This window comes from Bos javanicus, chromosome 10, assembly GCF_032452875.1.
Source record: "Bos javanicus breed banteng chromosome 10, ARS-OSU_banteng_1.0, whole genome shotgun sequence".
NCBI lineage: Eukaryota > Metazoa > Chordata > Mammalia > Artiodactyla > Bovidae > Bos > Bos javanicus.
In genome coordinates this window covers 80,433,685-80,456,701 of record NC_083877.1, presented here as the reverse complement: position 1 = coordinate 80,456,701, position 23,017 = coordinate 80,433,685, and the positions used below count along the sequence as shown (strand labels likewise).

Below are 23,017 nucleotides of genomic sequence, written 5' to 3'. Positions count from 1 at the left end.
TGCTTCCTAAGGCCTGCTTGACTTCAAATTCTAGGATGTCTGACTCTAGATGAGTGATCATACCATCATGATCATCTGGGTCGTGAAGATCTTTTTTGTATAGTTCTTCTGTGTATTCTTGCTACCTCTTCTTAATATCTTCTGCTTCTGTTAGGTCCATACCATTTCTGTCCTTTATTGTGCCCATCTTTGCATGAAATGTTCCCTCTGTAGCTCTCATCTTCTTGAAGAGATCTCTCATCTTTCCTATTCTATTGTTTTCCTCTATTTCTTTGCACTGATCACTGAGGAAGACTTTCTTACCTCTTGTTGCTATTCTTTGAAACTCTGCATTCAAATGAGTATACCTTTCCTTTTTTTCTCTGCTTTTCCCTTATCTTCTTTTCACAGCTATTTGTAAGGCCTCCTCAGACAGCCAGTTTGGCTTTTTGCATTTCTTTTTCTTGGGGATGGTCTTGATCCCTGTCTTCTGTACAGTGTCACCAACCTTCATCCATAGTTCTTCAGGCACTCTATCTGATACAATGCCTTGAATCTATTTGTCACTTCTACTGTATAATCTTAAGGGATTTGATTTAGGTCATACCTAAATGGTCTAGTGGTTTTCCCTACTTTTTCAATTTAAGACTGAATTTGGCAATAAGGAGTTCATGATCTGAGACACAGTCAGCTCCCTCTCTTGTTTTTGCTGACTGTATAGAGCTTCTCCATCTTTGGCTCCAAAAAATATAATCAGTCTGATTTCGATATTGACTATCTGGTGATGTCCATGTGTCGAGTCTTCTCTTGAAAGAGTTCCCTAATTTGGGAACTGCCATTCGACCCCAGTTTTGTGACCTTGGACAAATCACCCAGTTTTAACCTCTCCATTGGCTAATTGCATGCAGCCTGCACTGAAGCCTGCACTCAGCCTGCGAAAATCAAGGTGCTGTCTTCTCTTAAACCATTGGGAGATATGACTTAAGCCTGTACTCCTCTGGCCTAGTAGTGGCTTTCTTTTAAACAAAGTTGTGTAATCTCTCCTTTGCTGTTTAATCTGGCAAGTTTCACTCGTTTGCTTTGCTGACTAGCCTCTGTGTACTTGAGAGGCTGGATTGTATAGTGGTAAGGAGCACCATCTCTGGAGACAGATTACCTGGATTCAGATCCCAGCTCACATTTTTGGTTGCTGTGTGCCTTCAGGTTACTTAGTTTTTCTGTAGTTTCATCTGGATAATACCTGATTCATAGGGTTATTAAGAGGATTAGAAGATCCACTACATGTAAAACCCTTAGGATAGTCCCTCACCCAGAGTAGGTTTAACTGATGTTAGCTATTGTTTTAGTTCAAATAGCATAATAATTAGCTAACACATTAGCTAACATTTATCTACCTGTGTTATTTATCAGGCAGTGGGTTAAGCCTTTCACACAGATCTATCATTAATCCTAACATGTGTTTGTGCTTCAGTCATGTCCAACTCTTTGCAATTCCATGGACTATAGCCCGCCAGGCTCCTCTGTCCATGGAATTTGCCAGGCAAGAATACTGGAATGGGTTGCCATTCCCTTCTCCAGAGGATCTTCCTGACCCAGGGATCAAGCACATTGCAGGCAGATTCTTCATAATCTGAACCACCAGGGAAGTCCAATAACACTATAGACAATAGGTCCTTATTTTCTCAGTTTTGCAGATGAGAGGATACAATTTAGAGAGGTAACCTGTCTGACGGAGAAGGCGATGGCACCCCACTCCAGTACTCTTGCCTGGAAAATCCCATGGATGGAGGAGCCTGGTGGGCTGCAGTCCATGGGGTCGCTAAGAGTCGGACGCGACTGAGAGACCTCACTTTCACTTTACACTTTCATGCATTGGAGAAGGAAATGGCAACCCACTCCAGTGTTCTTGCCTGGAGAATCCCAGGGACAGGGGAGCCTGGTGGGATGCCGTCTCTGGGGTCACACAGAGTCGGACACGACTGAAGCAACTTAGCAGCAGCAGCAGCAGCAGCAACCTGTCTAAAGGTACATAGGTAGTAAGTGGTACAGGCAACCTCTGTCCTTTTTGAACTGACCAGATGACTCACAGAGACAGAACTGTAGAAACTGTAGAGCTTTTTTCACGTTCTAAACTGATCTATCCTTGCTTCATCAGCTCTCCTTAGCTTTTTGGGGTCAGAAATTTGGGCACAGCTGTTCTGCTCCCTCTACTGGCTAAAAAGCAGCCCAACGGTTTCAGATAATGCCTCAGTTTGTATCCTTTGTGTTTTTTGCCAACACATGGTTGAAAAGTGTTATCTTTGCACAGGGCTCTTAATACCTTGCCTGAGGAAATGGGGCAGGGTCGGGGAGAATGTGCACCTAGCGGCTTCTGACACTGCCCTTGAGGGCAAGCAGAGGAAGCAGGCCCTGTCACAGGGATGGTTTCTGCCTCAGTGATTCCAGTCTCCTGTGGACTTGGGCTGCCATTATCATTTTAGGTACTAAGAACACATCATTTTACATGATCCCGAGGCACTCTACAAATAACCATTCATGTTAAATCCCCAAGTATTTATTTTGTAAAATTAAATCCAAAATGAAGATTAAAGATAATCTGGGTGATAGGGGAAGATTCTTTGGTTGAGAATGGTTATGACTTTGAGTGCATAGGTATAGATATTCTGTTTCCTTTTTTACTGAACTTTTTTTTTTAATGCTAGTGCAGTTCAAGAGAGGTCGTGCTGCTGGCAGAGAGAGGTTGTGCTGCCTGTTGATATCTTAATGAAACACAGAGGTTCCCTCAGTTATATTTCTTTTCTGTGGATATCCCGGCGCATCCTGGAGAGTTTTATTTTCTTTTTCTATCATGAACATTAATATATATATATAAATATATAGGGATGTCCCTGGTGGTCCAGTGATTATATCTTCACCTTTCAATACAGGGGATGAAGTGTGATCCCTGATTGGGGAGCTAAGATCCCACATGCCCCATGACCAAAAAACCAAAGCATAAAAAAGGATACAATATTGTAACAAATTCAGTAAAGACTTTAAAAATGGTCCACATTTTTAAAAAATCTTTAAAATATATATATTTTAAATTCTTTGGTAATGTGCAAGCATATACAAAAATGTAGTATACCCATCTGTAACAATTAATATTTTATCACCTACTCACCTCCATTTTTTTTTCTGGAATATTTTAAAGGAACTTCCAGACATTCACCGCTTAACCCCATTAGAGAATGCATCCTTAACTGATAAGTTTTTTTTCTTTTTTAACATGACCACAATACCATTGCTATACCTAAAAGATATAACAGTGTCATGCCATATTTAAATAGGAAGAGATATATCGAATTTGACAGTGTGTTGGTTGTTTGTTGAATTTGCTTCTAATCTTAGTATTTTAAAAAAGAAACAAGATTTTACATATACATTTGAGGTCCCCTTTTACTGTTTGTGTTTATTCTTAAATAATATGGTGGTGTTTTGCATGTTTATATATACTTAATGTTTTCCTTTACATATCCTTCTGAAACCTGTTTTTATTACTTAAAATTAGGTTTTCAAAGTTTATTCATTTTGGTACATGTATCTAGCTCGTTTTAAATGCTGGGTAGTGGTTCCACTGAGCTTAGATTTTATTTGTATTTTCATCCCAATTGTTTTTATTGTTCATATATTGATGGATATTTGTGTTACCTACTTTTTTTTTTCTTTGCTATTATGAACAGTGAGGCAGTGGACATTCTTGTACATTTCTTTGTGCCATTTTGAAAGAAGAGCTCTATAATTTACATTTCTCTAATTACTTTAGAGGTTGAGATCCTCTATAATATCTATTTGCCATTGTATTTTCCTCTTCTGTGAGTTGTCATGTCTGCCTCTTTTCCTAGTGGTTTTCAAAACTGATTTGTAGAAATTCTTGTGTATTCTTTGAAATAAGCCATGATCAGTTTTGTGTGTTGCTACTAGAATCTTTTATCATTTCAGGCAGTCCCTTCTTGGTCCCTGTCTCTGCTCCCTCTGTTTAACTCCAGTTAAGTTGATTTCTGTTTTTATTCCTGTGGTCCTTTGTTTTATTTTTACCTACTGTGTTTTGAGTTGTGCTACCAAGGCAGAGAATCCCTTCAGTTGTTCATCAACTGAATTTGCTTTGTTGGTTATGGTTTGTTTTTTGTTTTGTAATGCAAACAATCTACAATAGTGGTTAAGAGAGTGGGGACTATGGAGTCTTTTAACTATTTCCTTTTGAATCGTGAAAGTGAAGGTCGCTCAGTCCTGTGACCCCATGGACTATACAGTCCATGGAATTCTCCAGGCCAGAATACTGGAGTGGGTAGCTGTTCCCTTCTCCAGGGTATCTTCCCAACCCAGGGATCGAACCCAGGTCTCCTGCATTGCAGGTGGATTCTTTACCAGCTGAACCACCAGGGAAGCCCTTTGAATCTTGATTAACCAACCATTTTATTTACAGTTACTACCTTGGCAAATTACTTAACTCTCTTGTAGTTGACTTTATAGTCCGTAAAACCCATGAGAGTAAAGCTGATCCTAGGTATGTATTTGATGAAAGTCAGGCTCAGAGAGATTAGATTAGAAACATGAATAAGTGGAAGAAACATGTGGGCCTCTTTATCTTTTAATTTGCACTTTTGATACAGAGGTGGGCACAGAAAAATATTTCTCTAAGATACAGAGTAGCAAAAACAGTGCCAAGTCTCTGACCTGTGGCCTCAAGTGGTGGGGGAAATCAGAAAGAGTAGAGACTATGTAGAACTAAAGTGCCCGTGGCTTGTCAAATCTGTGAATAGGGAGGAAAACCCCTTTATGCCATTTTCCATTAAAATAAAACAAACAAACCCCCAAACTTTATTTTCATGACTTTAACTTTATAAGAGATAAGGGATTTAAATAACCATCCCAGGCCAGCCTAGTTGAATTAGGCAAATCATAAACAAAGAACATTGTGGGTCATAGTTAGGGGATCATTCTGGTAGATAAATGAAATACTTTGGAGGAGGACACAACTTGATTTTGACCAACAATGGAAGGAAGAAGAATCCCAAGAAACAAAAGAACTCAAGGAATGAAGGCAACTTCCTTTCTGGAGGAGGGAGAATAAGTTTGATTTGGTTACTCTATTTTCTACTTTTTTTAACTAAAAGAGGAAGTATGTTTATGGCAGAACATCAAGTAGTAAAGGAAGGTATAAAGTAATAATTAAAACATAATGATTTTTCCAACAGTATATACCCAAAGAACAGAAAGTAGGGGCTTGAACAAATATTTATACATCCATATGCTCTTAGCAATGCTACGCACAATAGCCGAAAGGTGGAGACAACCTAAATATCTATAGATGGATGAATGAACTTTAAAAAAATGATATGTGTGTAATGAAATATTACTCAGCCTTACAAAGAATGAAATTCTGATATGTGCTACCATATAGATGAACCTTCAAGATGTTAATGCTAAGTGACTAAACCGTACACAAAGGGACAAATACTACATGATTCCATTTATATGGGAGTACCTAGAGTAATCAAATTCATAGAGGCAGAAAGTAAAATAATGGTTACTGAGCACTGGGGAGAGATACCATGTATTGGGTACAGAATAAATATTGGGTACAGTACTCAAACTAAAAGTTTGAGGAGATGTACAAGTTCTGGAGATGGATAATGGTGATGTTTGCACAACACTGCAAATATACTTAATGCCACTGAATTGTACATTCATAAATGATTAAAATGCTGCATTTTCTGTTACATAAATTTTATCACAGTGAAAAGTCTCCCAGTAGCCCTAGCCTAGAAGTGGTGTCCACTGAAAACAACTCCTTTTACAGCCATCTAGATATGCAAATACAAGCATAGACATGCAAACATAAGCATGTTAATTCAGTGTCTACTCCTTGGGGCATTCACTTAGGTGCTAGAAAGTCTGCAGTGAACAAAACTGACAAGGTTCCTGCTGTCATGGAGCTTCTTAAAAATTTGTTTTACACAAAAGGATGTTGGTATGCATACTATTTTACACTTCATGTTTTTCCCCTGACAAAGACCTGTGGTCATCTTTCTGTGTTAATTCTTATAGACTTATTGATTTAGTGGTTGCATCTAGTGGTACGCTTTTGTATGATTGTGATACAATTTGTAGCTATTATATTGAATGGAGAAGGGGAGGCTGAAGTATAGAACTTACTATTTTTCTGCCCTGTTGAAAGTTACATTTTTATTAGGAATATAATATAGGCTTATTATAAAGAGTCAAGCCATGCCAAATCTATAAAAGTAAAAACTTTCTAACATGTGTTCTAACTCTTTTTTAATCCTACTCCCTGGAAGTAGTAAACCCTTTTAACAGTCCATTGTTCATCCTTCCAGACATGTATAATGCATTTGCAAAAATAAAGAATATGTAGAACATGTATCTTCTCATTCTCTAGGAGCTGGCGCATGCGGTAGAATATTGCTCATTCTACTCAGACTATAGAGAGTTGTGCAGAGGAAAGAGCTGGACCGAGCTTCTTGAGAGCCAAGTTCTGTCTTGATCCTGCTGCTGTGACAGGCAGTTCCTCAGTTATCCTTTGTCTAGTGTCCCATAGTCAATGAGATCTCATCAAGGAGAGTGCTTTGGAAAACTATTATGCTTTAAATTCGGGGATAATTTCTTTAGAGTTCTTTGCAAGCAGTAGAAAGCAACTCAGGTTCTGTTAGACCAGAAAAAAAGTGGGGAAACTTTAGTGGAAGAATTTTAGGTAGCAAATGAAGAAATGTGTAAATGACTGGGTCTCTGAAAATTCAGGAATTTCTGTGTGTCTGTTCAAGATGTAATTCCTGGGGAAGAGTGAGTGACTTAGAGGCCACATGTCCACTGAAGATTAAGGGGATAGAGTCCTGGGTTTATGTGCATCAGAGTCTCATGGAGGTGGGGAGATGCAGTTTTGAAAAGTATGGGATTCAGGCTGGAAAAATGAAATATCAGCCTTGAAATGCCAGCTGTTTTAACCCTAGATTCTTGCTCCCCTCTCAAGGAGGAGATGATCGTCGGGTTCTACTATGGCACATGGAACAAGCTATCCACTCCAGAGTTAAGCCCATACAGCTGAAAGGAGAGCATCATTCCAACATTTTTTGCCTGGCTTTCAACAGTGGGAACACCAAAGTATTCTCTGGAGGTGAGCAGAAGGGAGATTTTGGGAAATTGACTGTGGCTGGGATTTCAGATAAAGGAGTGCTAAAATTACTCCAAATTTCCTTTCTTTTAGCCCACTGAGTTGTGGAAATATTGGTTTCCCATAGCTTGTCTTCTCTGTATGATAGCAGTTTAGATACACATATCAGACTAATGTCTGTCTGTCCTTTCTCTCCTTTGCTCTTGTTTCTTTCTATCTTCTTTGGTAGAAAACTTCACATTGCAGTCTGGTACACAGATACATATTAGAAAGAGTACTTAACTTTACTATGTGTGACTCACTCTGATTTTTTTTTTTCCTATTCTGTTTTTAAAGATTTTAAAGGTTTTGATTCCAGTTGGTATTATGACCCATTAGTGGCTCTTTTTTGAAAACATGTTATGTTGGGGTATAACTGGAATGGCTTGCAGTCAAGCCAGCCTCTTGATGGCATCCATCAATCACACTCCTGTCTGACCACTACATTTCTAGGCCTGACCTCTCTTCTGCTTCCATGGTAGCTCAGACAGTAAAGAATCTTCCTGCAGTGTAGGAGACCTGGGTTCAGTCCCTGGGTTGGGAAGATCCCCTGGAGAAAGGACTGGCAATCCACTCCAGTATTCTTGCCTGGAGAATTACATGGACAGAGGAACCTGGTGGGCTACAGTCCATGGGATCACAAGGAGTCGGACATGATTAAGCGACTGACACTTTCTCTTCTGCGCTGCAGATTTTCCCACTGGATATCTACCTTGTGTTCCAAAAGTAGTTTAAATGCAGCAGATCTAAAACTAAGATTTTAGTTCTTCTCACCTGCACAAATACTTCCTCTTGTTTCATGGATTCCGTTTCTCAGTTATTATCACCATTCAAGTAATTATCTAAATTGTTAGGTTTAACTTTTAAGGAACCGCTGACATTGAAGCATTTTCAGCCTACAACAATGACAATTTTATATGGTTCAATCTAATAGAAATCTCAAAATCAGCACCAAACGTGCCTTTCTGTCATTTTTACATCTCATAAGTCACCAGCTATTAATGTTTTGAAAGCTTCATATTCATCCTTTAGTTTCTGTTCTGTTGCTGTACCTACTACTCTGATTCAGGTCCTCAGTTTTGGCCTAGACTACTGTAGTGTCCTTCTGTGATTTCTGCTACCAGTATCTTCTTACTCATTGCTTATACAAGTTTTCTTTGAAAAGTTGAATCAGTCCTGTGAACCTTTGACCTTCAGTGTCTGTCCACAGGATAAAGTCTGAACCCAGTCTCCCTGCCTGGCCTCATTTTCCTCCCCCGCATCTTGTGCTCTAGATTCCTAAGTCACTTGCCATCTTAAGTGCCATTACTGTTTTTCCACAGGCCATAATCATTGTCCAACCCCACCAATTACCCTAAGCCTTCCATCGGTTAGAATTCTGAGTTTCTATTCAAGTGTCTCCTTTCCCATAAAAACATATTTGCCATGTACTTTCACCCTGCTCATAAAGGACACAATTGCCCCTTTATCTGTGTTCCCATGGTAGAGCATATCACTATAAGATAACCCATCTTATCACTGTTAATTGTTCGTGCAGGTAGACTGTGAATTCCTCACTTATTCCTCTCAGATCCTCATCACTTCACACTGGGCCTGTTACCTATAAGGCATTAACACGGGTTTGATGTACTTCATATGAACCCACAATAGAGTTACAGGGAGGACTTTAAGATGACCTAGCCACATCTCTACTGCTTATACTTTTAGCATAGAGTGGGAAATTTTTTTGCTGTCTTCATTTTGGAGTTTTTATTTGTTAGCTGTATAAACCACTTGAAGGCAGGACTATACATATCATGAATGTATAGTATTCGTAGATGCCTTGATGGAATAAAGAGAATGCAAGAGAAAAAAGTTGTGGATAAAAACTTTCCCTTCATTTAGTATCATCATCATCATCCAATTTTAATTAAATCATCATTAAATTTTAATGTTATAAAAGATGAGGATGTGAATAGTAGCAAACATTTGTTGGGGGGCCTAGTTCTAGTCTGAATGCTTTTACACTATTATCTTCACAACTACTATGAAGTAGACACAATTATTCCTGTTGTGCTGAGACATAGAAAAGTAACATATTATTCCAGGTCTCACGGATAATGAATGTTTTGTTTAAAAAAAAAAAAAAGAACAAATGAAAAAAACATAGCTTGGAGTAGTTGATTGATTTGCCAATGATCACTTACTCTTTTCCTGAAGAGCCATTGTTTTGTTTTTTTAATCATTGGATAATGCATTTTGGAGATTGTTATTTTGTTATTTCTAGTTGCTATTATGCTTTTTAAAATTCTCTATAAGTATATTCTATCCTTAATGATTTTTATAAACCTTTTTTCTAATTAGCACTCTTAATTTTTATTAACACTGACTTTGTCCATTTGTTTTCCCTGAAATCTTTAACATACTGAATTGTAATATGAACGGGACCACTTTGCAGGAATTGTCAAATGTCTCCTTTTTCCCTTACAGGAAATGATGAGCAAGTTATCCTCCATGATGTTGAAAGGTAAATAGATTGTTGATATGTGAAAGTGATTAACTCTGTTTTTCATATGAAGAAAGGCAGTTATCTCTTTAGACCAAAATAGTTCTTCTTTTTTTGAAGTAAATAGCATAAAATCAACTGTCTTTTGCTGAAAAAAAGATTTCGGTAATAGTTTTCAAACTAAATTTTGATTTATAAAAAGATTTACAAAGTTGCTATAAAATTATAGTTTTCTGGTGAAATTTTAAAGGGCAAGGTTAGAAGGGAAGGAAACACTTAACCCTCACAGTAATTTTATGAGGCAGTACTATTATGATCTCAATTAGAAAACTGAGGCATGGAGATGTTAGGTAACTTAAGGTCAAGTGATGTTAGGATCTGAACTGAGGCAGCCTGGCTTTGGGCCATGCATTTTCTCACATGCCAGACATCAGGAATTCCTCTTCTTCCCTTGCTGGCATCAGGGCTGCTTTATTGTTTTCCCTCACTTTTTGGAAATCCAGCACCACTCCCCAAGTCTGTACACAAGCAGATGCAGTCTGTAGTAAGTCAAAACATGAAACTCATATGTTGAGTCACTTTTTTGGTGGGCACGTGGTGAGGAGGAGTACAGTGGGGATCTTAGTTCCACAACCAGGGATTGAACCTGGGCCCTGGCAGTGAAAGCACCAAGTCCTGACCACTGGACTGCCAGGGAATTCCCTTGAGTCACTTTTAAATACACTCAGGGCAAAAAACAAACTTGTTGTGAGGTCTTGTCTCTTTAATAATACCTTTTTCTTTTAACCTGAAAGTTGAATACCTACTTTTTAGTAAAAAAGTAGGTATTTTTTGGGGGTTTAGTTGGGTTGGCTTTCTCCTGGAAATGAAGAGAGCTTCATTCTAGGAACTAGAGGGCTGGGACTCTGCACTATTTTTGTGTGTGTGTGTGTGCCTGTGTGCCTCTCTCTGCTCTCTGTCTCTCAGCAGTGAGACCTTAGATGTGTTCGCTCATGAAGATGCGGTGTATGGCTTGTCAGTGAGCCCTGTGAATGACAACATTTTCGCCAGCTCCTCCGATGATGGCCGGGTTCTCATCTGGGACATCCGGGAATCTCCCCATGGAGGTAGGGCCCCTGTGCACAACGTAGCTGGACTGTGCTGCAGAGTTTGATATCAGCTTCATCACAGATCCAGTTTATGACTTGAGTAACCTGGGCAGAAGTGCTGTAAAGGGAGAGGAAACTCTCATGGGGACATAAATGTGTGTCTCTGGAGGTCCCATCCTACCCCCCAGTAGTCAGAAGTGAGGCACCTTTGCCAGTCCTCTTCCAGTCACTTGTGGTCCACAGACCTTTGCAGTGGTGTAAACACCACAGTGTCTTGTTGCGAGGTAGCCCCAAGGAATAGAATGTGTGGTGCCTCATTAGTGGAGGGGAGCCACAAGGGCCGGCTGTGTGCATGGTGCTGAAATGCGCATGTTCTTGGTTATTTAAGAGAGTGGGGGCATCGTGCACTTTGTTGCATCCTAGTTCCAAGGTTGTTATTTTGCTGGAAGAACCACAGACCCTCACCTTAACTGTGTATAGAAACTTAAAATTATAGCAGATACACTCTGTTTAAGGGGGATTGTCTGGGTGAGTTCCTCTTCTGAATGTTTTCTTTGCATCTCTGAAATGTAAAATGAAGAATTTGTCTTGTTGACTTTCTCTGAAGTTCTTCAGGAAATTCACCTTTTCAGCTCATTTCCTGCAGAGAGAGTTCAGTCGCTCTATCTTCAAAGGCTCTTTTCTCCAGCATACCTTCAGTGCCAGCCACAGCCCCACTCTTGGTGCAGCTTTGTTAGCGCCATACCTCTGTACCCAAGTTACTATCCTGCCTGCCTTGTCTGGCAGGCTCTGAGTCTTTATTCTATATGCGGAGCATTTAATATGTTGGTCTGTGCTCATTACTGAGGTTCAGGCTTTAGGAGAAGCCTATTCTTAGGGTCAGGAAGATAAGGTAGCCAAAGCAGCATCTATGGTTGAATGTAATGGTTTGCTTCCTAGATGAAATTCCCCTTTGTCTGGACTGCCTCCTGGCTGAGATGATTGAGCACTCCCTGTGCCCTCTCCCCCCACAGAGGCCTGTACGGAGTCATGGACTGAGAAGTGCTTTCCGCCTTCGGCTTCTAAACAACTTCCACAGGATTGAGTCCTCCCAGGCAGCCTAGTGGCTCCTTCCTCACCCGGAGCCAGCTAGTGTATGCAAGAGGCTACAGGGTTTCTAGGGGAGGTTGATATACATAGGTGCTGGCTGGACGCAAGAGAAGTTCAAGTATTAGACGTCCTTTTTTTTTTTTTTTTTTTGAAGTATTCAACATTGGAAATGAAATCTTAAAATTCTAGACTGAAGCCATTTTCTTTTCAATTTAGGGAACAGTATTGCCAGAAGGAAAAACTGCACTGTTATTTTAAGTCTATATAGTTATAAAACTTAATTTCTAAAGCTGGTAAATTTGGATTAAGGTATAATACTACTACCAGTAATTGAGTGTGAATTTTTTTTAGCTCATGAGGAATTCAATTTTACTTACTGTGAAACAGCTTACCTTCCTGGTTACAATGACCATTTGTGTTTTGTTACGGGATCTAAATAGGTGCTATGTGTATTTCTCAGTATTATAGCTTAAACTTCGTGCATATGTGTTTAAGTTGCTGTGTTCAGACTTTCTGTGTACAGAGGGTGTGTGCCAGGACTTGTGGGGACTTTGTGAGTAAGCATGCTAGCGGTAGTTGTTAAGGCTGTGCTCTTCCTTGCCTTCACACTCCTCCTGTCTACCTGCCATTGGCCCAGAAGTGCCTGAAGTGGACTGATCAGAATTTTTCTCTTCACAGAGCCCTTCTGCCTGGCCAACTATCCATCAGCCTTTCACAGTGTCATGTTTAACCCTGTGGAGCCCAGGTTATTGGCCACAGCCAATTCGAAGGAAGGAGTGGGACTCTGGGATATTCGAAAACCTCAGAGGTGAGCTCCTTTTATTCAGAAGGTGTTACCGCTTTTCCCTGCCTGAACTCTCAAGAAATATAATCAGCCAGCATGTGTTGTGGGAAGCTGGTTGGCAGTTGATCTCGGTTGGACATCTCCTAATGTATCCGGGTTTCTCTGAAGCCAGGAGAACTCTATTCCCAAGGGGCAGGCAGTGTGAGATATCCACACTCCTTGCTAAGGAAAAGTCATAAATTGTAGTCTAGGCTCTAGACAGGATCAGTTCTAGGCAAACTTTGCAGTGGGAAAGCCTTGCTTTAGCACTACCTTCTATCTTTAGGTCCATGGTTCCCCAGATGCATGGAAGGGGAATTATGGTGATTTATTAAACTCATTACTACTGAACTGGGGATTCTTAACCCCAGACTGAAGGGGATATGAACTTCAGGAGAATTGTGAATCCCCAAATTGCATGGGAATTATATTGTGTATTCACCTAAGTGTGTTTTTGTGAGGAGGAAGTTTTTTTTTTCTTTCCATTTCTCCAAAGGACCAGTGACTACAACAGTAAAGGCTAAGACCGCCGCCGCAGTGTTAGGGGTGTGTCCCCTGTGTTTGCACTATTAAAGAGTACTCTTAGGGCAATTCTGAGCCGACGATTCAAATCACTTACGGGGGAATATCAGACATCATTAGGAGAAATATGTGGATGGGGCAAGTAGGAATCTCTTTCATGTTCCTTAAATCCCACGGGGGAGAGATGACCTTTTATGGCACCTATGACCTTTTATGGCATATAAAACCAAACCTTGCTTTATGAAAGATTTGCATGCATTGCTAGCTTTTCTGAAAATTCCATATGGTAGTAACTTCCCACTTTAAGGCACTATTGCAGAAGAGTATCATGCAGAGTAAACAAGATTATGGTTTATTTCATGGGCCTCAGATGAAAGGGGCAATTAAGCACAGAGGATTATCTTCCTTGGTGATTTTTTAGTCCTAGCTAATTCTCTCTCTGGGCCAGTCTGATGAGGTTGGAACTATGGGATCCCAGAAGGGGATCCCTGGTGTTGAGTGGGGATCCCTGAGGCTCCGTAGGGCAGCAGAGATTTCTCCTGCTCTCTGTTGCATGTGCACCTGGCTCTTCCTTTTCCATGCCACGGGAGTGCGTGTAGTGGCAGGACCCCTGTGGTGCCTTTGCACTGTGTGCTTAGGGAGGCTTGTTCTCTGCCAGGAAGACAGTCTCCTGTGTTTAGCTTTAGCATTCTCTGCACTTTGCGCTCTTCGGGCGCAACTGTTCTGCCTTTTCCATATCACAAAAGGCAGAATTTGGACTAACGATGCCAGCTTTCTCCCAGCCTGCTATCTTCCGTACTGAGAATGAATAGCTGGCAACTGGAGTGAGGCCTGAGCTATTCATCCCCAGTGGAAAGCTTGAGTAGCTCATGATGTCAGCAGTATCTTGAGAGAAGAGGGTGGTTGAATGTTAATGTTTCTCCCGATTTTCCTCCACCAGCTTCGTACTGTGCATTGTATTTGGGTCCTCCTCCCCTTTCTACTTATCCCTTCACTAAACATGGCTTCTTTCTCTTTAAAAAATTCTAAGTGAGATTTCTGCTATATTTTTATAGTAACACTTAACTAAATTTAGGGTCTGTATCCAGAAAAATGTAAAGAAAAAGATAAAAAGAGGATCCTATCTCAAGCTGATCTCTGTTGCTTGTATGTTTTTTAAATGTTTTGTGTCAGTACCGTTCTTCTCTTGCTGGTCTCTGGTCACTTTCTCCAAAAGTAACTACAGTGAACAGTTTCTTAGGTATCTGTCAAGAACAAAATTTAATGCATATGACTAGCATAAAGAATACATATCCTTAGAAGAATTTAAACTAAAAGAACCACATAATGATACCTTGTTTCCAGCGTCTTTTTTCAATTAATAATATGTCTTGCAGCTTTTTTCATATCAGCACATAACAGATCTAGCATATTCTGTTGATGGCTACTTAGTTTTCCACTCATGTGATGTACCCAACAACCAGACTTCTTATTTCCTGTTGGGCCATTATAAACTATGTTTCACTGACCCTGGTCACACATATTTGGCCTACCTCTGCAAAATATCTAGGGAATTGCTGCATCAGACAAAGAATGGATGTTTTTACATCTTTTTAAAATAAAAATTGTCAAATTTTCCCACCACCAAGAAAGGCTACGCTGATTTACAAATCTCTCAACTGCACAAGACCACATGTATCTCATTAACACGTAGTCCTTCGTTAATAGTCCTTCATTAACACCTAAACTGTTACAAGTCTTATGGGGGAAAATACTATGTTCTTGTTTTGATTACGTCATTTGTGCATAAGGTTATGTGGTTTCTTTGGCAACCTATAGTTTTCAAAGCCCATATGGGATAAAAGTCATCTAGTAAAGCTAATTGGCATTCTTGACTGATTCCTTTCTTGGAGTAAAAGGAAGAGCACAGTGCTGTGGAGACTAGGATGTTTTTACCTGTTTATTTAATCTTTTCTAAGGTTCTGTGTAATTTTATGGATATGAGGCAGAAAACAGCTATGAGATATTCTTGGGGTCCTGTTCTCCACATCCTCTAGTGTTTGGGGATTAAAGTGCAGTTCTTTTCCGTTTGAACTTTCTTAGTACAAGTTGGTGTGGGCAAAAAGAGACAGCCCTTTGTCTTTTCCATGTGGGATTAATTATGCTGCGTTGCAGTGGATGATTTGTCTCCTAACACAGCTGCCTGGAAACCCCAGCCCCCAAATCTTGGGACACTTCTGAATCACCTGGGAGAACAGGAGATTAATAGAATAGAACAGGAGAGATGATCTATTTCAGGGGTACTTTAATGTCTAGGGAGAGATTTTTGAGAATTTATGAGCCCTTATAATCGCAGGTAAAATGATATGTGCTTGTGTATCTGAGTGAGCACATGGGGCATTTTTTTTCTAGGGACGAGGAGAGCTTTTACCAGGTTCTCACAGAGACCCTTGAATCCCAAGGGGATGAGTTGCTCAGTGTTCTAAAGATTCTTGATTTAGAGCCTATTGTGGTTCCTTAGCCGACTTCTCAGTAACTTCCAGCTTGTAGCTTGGGCACATCTGTGCGTTCTGGGCCTAACTGAGTGGTCCACTGGCTTCCTAGAAGCAAATATATCTCCGTGGAACAACGAAGGGGGCTCACATTGAATACCTTTTCCTTCCTACCTTACCGTAGGGTTAGTTCCATGCTAGAGTGGTTTTCTTACCCTACCCCAAGCCTGAGCTGTGTCTCTCCACTTCAGCAGGCAGCCCATAGGAGTGTGGACAGGTTCCTGTTTATCCCACTGCTGCCCTGAAATAAGCTGATGAGAGGTCGGGCCTTTAGAATAAAGTGTCAGCTTTAGAAGGGACTTCAGTTATCATCTGATCTGACTTACTCGTACAGAATTTAAACAGAGGCAGAAGAGCTTAATGGTTTAGAGAATAGGATCTGAAGTACATCCCGGATACAAAGCCAGGCAGTACACCTTAATAGCCATGGGATCTTGAGCATGTTACTTTACCTCTCGGTGCCTCATAATAATAAATAATAGCTAACATATATTAAACATGACTTGCTGGGGAAAATGACAGTTATATGAATAATTCCTTTTTAATCCTATGACAGCCTTATTAAATCGATTCTGTTATTCCTATTTTAATGATAGAGAAGTCAAGGTACATACAGAGAGGTGAAATAACATGTGTATATGTGTATTATTTCCTTCCCCCTTTTAAATCAGTTAGGGACCCTGTATATCCTAGTTTTCTTTGATCTGTGCCTCCTGGAAATAAAACTTTGTCAAAATTCTCTCAAATTTTTCTAATACAGACCTACCAACTCTAAAGTCTGAGTCCTTTAGACTTTCTGCCTCACTTTTCACTGTCTTATGGCCCAGCCCCAGTTTGCACACTGACTTTCCAAATTTTTTGCTCTGTTAACCCTGGAAATCTGAACATGCTATTAATTTTTCTTTTGTAAAGTTTTAGAACAGAAGTTGTAAACTAGGTGCCCATAGGCCATATTTAACCCACAGGGATATTTTGATTGACCTACATGATATAATAGTGTTTAGAAAATTACACAGAAAAAGATCAAAATTTCTAACATCTCTTGAAAAAGTCAAAAGACCTGAAATCATTGGACCTTTATTCTCATATGGCAGCAGCCGAAGCTGAATCAGGGGTTCGTTCCTCTTAAAACCTTTAGGATGTGTTACAAGTCCCACCACTCCTTCATGTCTTAACCCAGGTGGTTTCCTCTCATTTATATTACTTCCCTGGCCCTGTAGTCTTTGGAATTTGAAGGTTTGCTTTGGGGATTTCAGTGCACGTGCGTGGACCATAGGTAGGTAACTAGAGTATAATGACTGGATAAGAGAAAACTTCACATATAGAAGTATAATTGCAAGTTTGGGTGAGGTTTCATTCATTTCATGTAAATTGTTTCTGCTGGTATCTTTTCACAACCATCCTGTCCTTTATCACTGCCAGTGTCCCAGTTGTGATGTCTTGCTTGGTCTATTGCAGTGACCTCTGGGCAGTTTTCAGAACTGAGCTCCTTGAACATCCAAAGCATTAAGGAAAAGTGTAGTTTCCCCAGCTGTTACTCTCCTTGTCTCACCATTATGATTGCCCGTTTTAGCTGTCTGCTCACTCACTACTTCTCTCCTTTCTCGTGTCTTTATAGTTTCTGTCAGTTTTTGTCAGGAACTATTAGTTCTGTGACAGGTAACAATGTTTTGCTTTGACAAGGATAATAAAGAGAGTGTTTCTTTCCCACTCGATAATAAAACTAGGGCAAGCCAGGAATTCCTGCAGACTTACCTCATAAGCTGGTGCTTTTATGTGTTGGGTAAATGGGCAGTAAATGCAAATTCCTGCCGTCAAGAAGGACTTGCTTACTCTTAGTAACTCACCTGGCTTTGGGGCCTAGATATGTGTTTTCTGGGCCTGGGCCAATCCTACTTCTGTAGAGACCAAATTAAGTGCAGCTCTGTCTTCTGAACAGCTGGGCAGTCTCTGCCACATTCCCTTTGAGGGCTGCTCATACTGTTGTGGGAAATAGAGCTCAAGAGTTCAGCTTCAAAGGCTGGGGAAAAAATCATTCATGCTCTGCTTTCTATCTCTTCTTTCCCACTCACCCATCTTTACTTTTTATATGAACCTATCCAGTGCTCAGGCAAATGTTCTGTCTATTAAACCCATAATAAAAGCTTGTTTTTCCCCTGAAACTATATTCCTTCCTTAAGTTCTTTATTAATGTCACCATCACTCTTGGAATGATCCTGGCTAAAATCCAGAGTCCCATATGCCTCTTCTATTTCTTACTTTCTCTGCCATAACCAGCCTTGCTCTGTGTTAGTGCCTGGCTACTATTTTCAGTTCTTAAAGCCTCTGCCCTATTTCAGGTCCATATTACTCTTTCCATAAGGTGTCGACTTCTAAGGTGTCGGCTAGCTTCTTAACTTGCTCTTGCTTCTGGCACACAGCACACGTCCTTAAAACATACTTCTGCCATTCCCCTACCCAGGAGCTCTAGAGGCTGCTTCTTATCTTTGTTTATGGCCATATTCCCCAGAACCAGTAATGTGGGATGCTCCAAGAAATTTTTTTTTTTTTTAATGAATGGATGACCTGGTTTATGGACGAAATGGAAACTTGTTAAGCAAGCAGTCAGCCCCTTCTCTGGTGCCAGTGCCCCTTTTCCCCTTGTAGCTTGTCCTCTACATACAAACACAGGTAAAGAAGAATTTATCTTTTCTTTACCTATTCAAATTCTAGTTACCCTTCAAGGTCCAAGATCAAATGGCAGCCCATCAGTGCAGACGTCCTTGCTCTATCTCTCCGTTGCATTCTCTTAAAGCGTCCTTCCTTTTTTTACTCGCTGTGTCCCCAGCACCTAGCCCAGTTTTGGTGCAGAGTATATGTCGAATGAATGAAGCTTTCCCTCGCTTCTGGCAGAAAGGATCCCTCTCTCCAGCGCCTCTGTAAAGTACTTAGGGTCTGTGACATTCATGTTGCATGTCTTAGTCACCGTTTTTGCCATCATTGATTATCTTTACTATGACTATGTTTTATCTCCAGATAAAAGATTATGTCTTTTCTTTCTAGTGCTCGGGAATTGCTTCTTAGAAAGGAAGAACTTGTCTTAATCTGTACTATTACTTTGCATGTTTTTCTGTGGATTTTTAAAGACAGGGCCATGTTTTATATCTGTTGCCTAGCACAATGCTTAGAGAATGTTATGACCTTCAGTAAATAGTGCAGTGTTACACTCATCATGAAATAGTATGTATTTTCAAAGCTAGCTCTCTGTAATGTTTTCATTAACTCCCTGAGTGTAATAGCATGGATCAAAATGTCATGTGTAGAGAAAAACCCTTAGAGGAGGTTGTAAGGGTTCTTGCAGGGCTTTGAACGGTTGTCAATGAGTTAAACTAGCGATGTAAGGAAGTCAAGAATTGTGGCAAAGTTGCTTTCTAGTGTTTGGGCCACAAGGTGGAGCTCTAGAATCAGCTTCGCTTCAAGAAGGCACCAGGGCCCCATTATCCCAACCCAGTAATTCTCAAATTTCAGAGGGCATGAGAATCACCCGGGGAGGTTGTTAAAGTGACGCTTCCTGGAGCACAGACCCAGAGATTGAGTTGTCAATCCAGGGCAGACCCTGTGAATCTGCCGTTTTTTAATACATACCCCAGGTGATTTGGCAACTTTGCTTATCCTGCAAGGTGGAAGCTGTGATTTTTCAGAGATCTGTGTTGAGTTTGCTGCTGTGTTCTTTTGGACCCAGGGTCCTCCGGCTTTAGGCTAGAGCTTCCCTGTGTCTATTCATTCTCACCAAACACAAATGTGCCTTTTTATAGCAAGTGGCTTAGTTTCAGACCAGAGCATCTGGGGAATGCCTGGTGAATGGGTGGGAGTTGTGGAAGCATGTTCCACTTCATAGCCTCCCTTTAATACTTCCCAACTCCTCTTACCCAGGGGGAGGTGATACCAGTCCCCTAAATCAAGTAGACATTTTTACTTTAAAATCAAGTCTTGACTCTTTTTCTTTTAAAAAAACTTTTTATGTTTAAAAACTCTCTCTCTCACACACACACTGAGAAATAGTAAAATAAACGCCATTGCACCTAGCACCCAGCTTCGATAATTAACCCATGGACAATCTTACTTCATTTATTCTTCCACTGAGATGATTCCATTTCCATGTAACTTTGTATTATTTCCTCTGTAAATACTTTATTATGTATCTCTGAAAGATATTCTTTTTTAAAAATTGAGATAAAATTCACATGATATAAAATTAACTCTTTTAAATAGTTAAAATTAGCTATTTTAAAGTGAAAACTTTAGTGGCATTTAGTTCATTCACAGTGTTGTGCAACTACCACCTCTGTCTAGTTCCGAAGCGTTTTTATCATTCCAAAATAAAACCCACACCCATGAAGCAGCTACTCCCCAGAATACTTCACCCCTAGTTTTTGGCCACCACCAATCTGCTTTCTGTATCTATGGCTGTGACCTTTAGTCTGCCTCTTTTACTTAGCATAAAGTTTTTGAGATTCATCCACATTGTAGCATGTATCAGTACAGTTTTTCATTCCTCTTTATGGCTGAATAATTTTCTGTTGTATGGATGTATATACCATATTTTGTTTATCCACCTACTGATGGACATTCGAGTCTTTTCTACCTTTTGGCTATTCTGAGTAGTGCTACTATTAAGATTTATGAATAAGTATTTGTTTGAGTACCTGTTTTTGGTTCTTTGGGTTCCATCCCTAAGAGTGTAGTTGCTGGATCATATGGTGAGCCTATGTTAAACTTTTTGAGGAACTGCCATAACTGCCATATTACTTGCCATGAAAAGATAATTCTTTTAAAAATCATAATATTATTATCACACCTAAAAAATTAGTAATAATTCCTTAATACCATTGCATATTTAGTGTTTACATTTCCTTAATTGCCTCCTAAATGTTACAGTTGGTTCTTATGGATCAAGATTTGAATAAGGTCTGTACCAAGCAATTAGTTGACATGGTTTCTAAGTTTTTGGATACTCCTACTTTTCATTTTTTTCTTTTGTAACTTATTCGTTAAAGAAACTGGATTATTTATTTTACCAAATTTCTCACATTTTAGATTATACAGGAGGCCCTTTGTATCCTTGGGTTCTATATCTGTGGGGTTCCTGGATCCAATCCCCCATAGATGCCAAGGGGCAGCTGTACTGATTGCATGTTTATACCATCATTTAGCATGTTCCCTCTTATCTCAGTTTTTTTCATAAATTGGTATTGGGTCTAGGGACTGAAACAGTTTTAGGCTTGATTCTTTTTGGTGGGGGTTACAAAAATATTTCATAGGTAGTGTTGTATATATCCATAAGGAAGCCAAAAATGTCTGGTTTTGTCTTTTGTTTTAAAACACATTGACTGACTTCTCAGTTCAGCTTTTTAAAATACAAGTAATGCTGGTGAAGATGTGGAGAAACTGAATCACTCATACATTGTGAGTAGGAATGTAAAATAGTACAAAATATCTAGAAAATGTTTTGGTAGTTCCTTTATAAATTAAAAATGAACTTATTATCTGACCCAGCAGTTGCACTCTTGGGTGTTTATCCAAGAGAGAGGAAGACTTATTTTCATATAGCAGCTTGTACATGAATGTTCATAGCAGCTTCATTCATAATACCCAAAGCTGGAAACTACCCATATGTTTTTCAATCTGTAAGTAGTTTAAAAAAATAATAAGAAAACTGTAGTGCATTTATACCATAGAATACTACTTGGCAATAAAAAACAAGAAACTGAAGGGTTGATACGTGCAACAATTTGGATAAACCTTAAGTGAACTATGCTACATAAAAAAGCCAATCTCAAAAGGATACATACTGCATGCTTCCGTTTATATAACGTTCATGAGCTAATGTAACATTCATGAGATGGAGAACAAATTAGTCATTGCCAGGTGTTAGGGTTTAGTGGTAAAAGGGGTGGATGTGGCTATAAAAGGAAGTCTTGTGGTGATGGTACACATAAGTATTGTGGTGACTACTTGAAGTTATACACGTGATACAATTGCATAGAGCAACACACACACAAATGAGTGCATGTATAGCTGACAAAATCTGAATAAGCTCTATAGATTGTACCAATGTAAATTTCCTGGTTTTGATATCATACTAGTCATGCAAGGTGGTAACACTGGGAGAGTCTGGGTAAAGGGTTCAAAGAACCTTCTTGATTTTCTGTATATAGTATCCTATTATTAGCAAACAGTGACTATGTTACTTTTTCCTTTCCAATTTGGGTTCCCTTTTATTTCTTTTTGTTTTCTGATTGCTGTGGCTAGGTCTTCAAAACTATGCTGCATAAAAGTGGCAAGAGTGGCCATTCTTGTTTTGTTCCTGATCTTAGAGGAAATAACTTTGAACTTTTCACTGTTGAGTATGATATTAGCTGTACGTTTGTCATATATGGCCTCTATTATGTTGAGATATGTTCGCTTTACACCCACTTCTGGAGAGTTTTATTATAAACTGTTGTTGAGTTTTGTCAGAAGCTTCTTCTGCATCTCTGTTGAGATGATCATATGATTTTTATTCTTTGCAAACTCTTTTTATAAGAAAATTTCTTTGCAAATTCCTCTGAGAATGACTGTCACTCTGTCATGTCTGCCTCTGTGACCCCATGGACTGTAGCCTGCCAGGTTCCTCTGTCCATGGAATTCTTCAGGCAAGAATACAGGAGTGAGTTGCCATTCCCTTCTCCAGGGGATCTTCCCAGCCCAGGGACTGAACCTGGGTCACCTGCATTGCAGGCAGATTCTTTCATCTGAGCCACCAGGGAACCCTAGATTCCTCTGAATCTATAATTATTTCAAAACAAAACGTTAAATGTAAGTAATACATAATAGCATTCCCCTTTTAAAACTATGAATAAGGCTAAAATTCCTCTTGACTACTTCCAATCCTGGTCTCCTGCCCTCTTTCCTGAGGGTAATGAATGTTTGTATATGCTTCCAGAACTTTTTCTTTGATTTTATATGCTTATACATGTACCTGTAGAAAATACATGATTTTTGTTTCTATATGGAGGTATGTTTTTCACACGGATGATGTACTGCTATGCAGTTATTCTACAACTTGACTATTTCACCCATCAGTATGTTTTGGGAATTTATCCATGTATTAACATATCCAGATTTATCTTGTTTCTTTTGCCAGTTAAGAACTTGAGTCATCTCTCTCTCTCTGTGAAGAGTCAGCTTAGATTTTTCTTCTAGGAAGTCTTTTGTGACTGCTCCTAGATATTCTCCCTATGTTTTGCACAGCACATATTCCCCTTATTA

At 39.6% G+C, this 23,017-nt stretch overlaps 1 protein-coding gene across 3 annotated transcripts in view; it reads left to right on the top strand.

Moving 5' to 3' along the window:
- The window catches only part of DCAF5 (DDB1 and CUL4 associated factor 5), a 93,455-nt gene that overhangs the window by 18,772 nt on the left and 51,666 nt on the right, over positions 1-23,017 (top strand). For 2 of the 3 annotated variants that reach the window (XM_061429233.1, XM_061429231.1), the window contains exons 2-5: positions 7,010-7,153; positions 9,659-9,695; positions 10,641-10,780; positions 12,530-12,659. In XM_061429233.1, the coding sequence (XP_061285217.1) occupies positions 7,042-7,153; positions 9,659-9,695; positions 10,641-10,780; positions 12,530-12,659 (419 nt within the window). In that variant the 5' untranslated portion in view covers positions 7,010-7,041. The remainder of the gene's footprint in view (positions 1-7,009; positions 7,154-9,658; positions 9,696-10,640; positions 10,781-12,529; positions 12,660-23,017) is intronic. The other variant, XM_061429232.1, reaches the window with a different exon arrangement.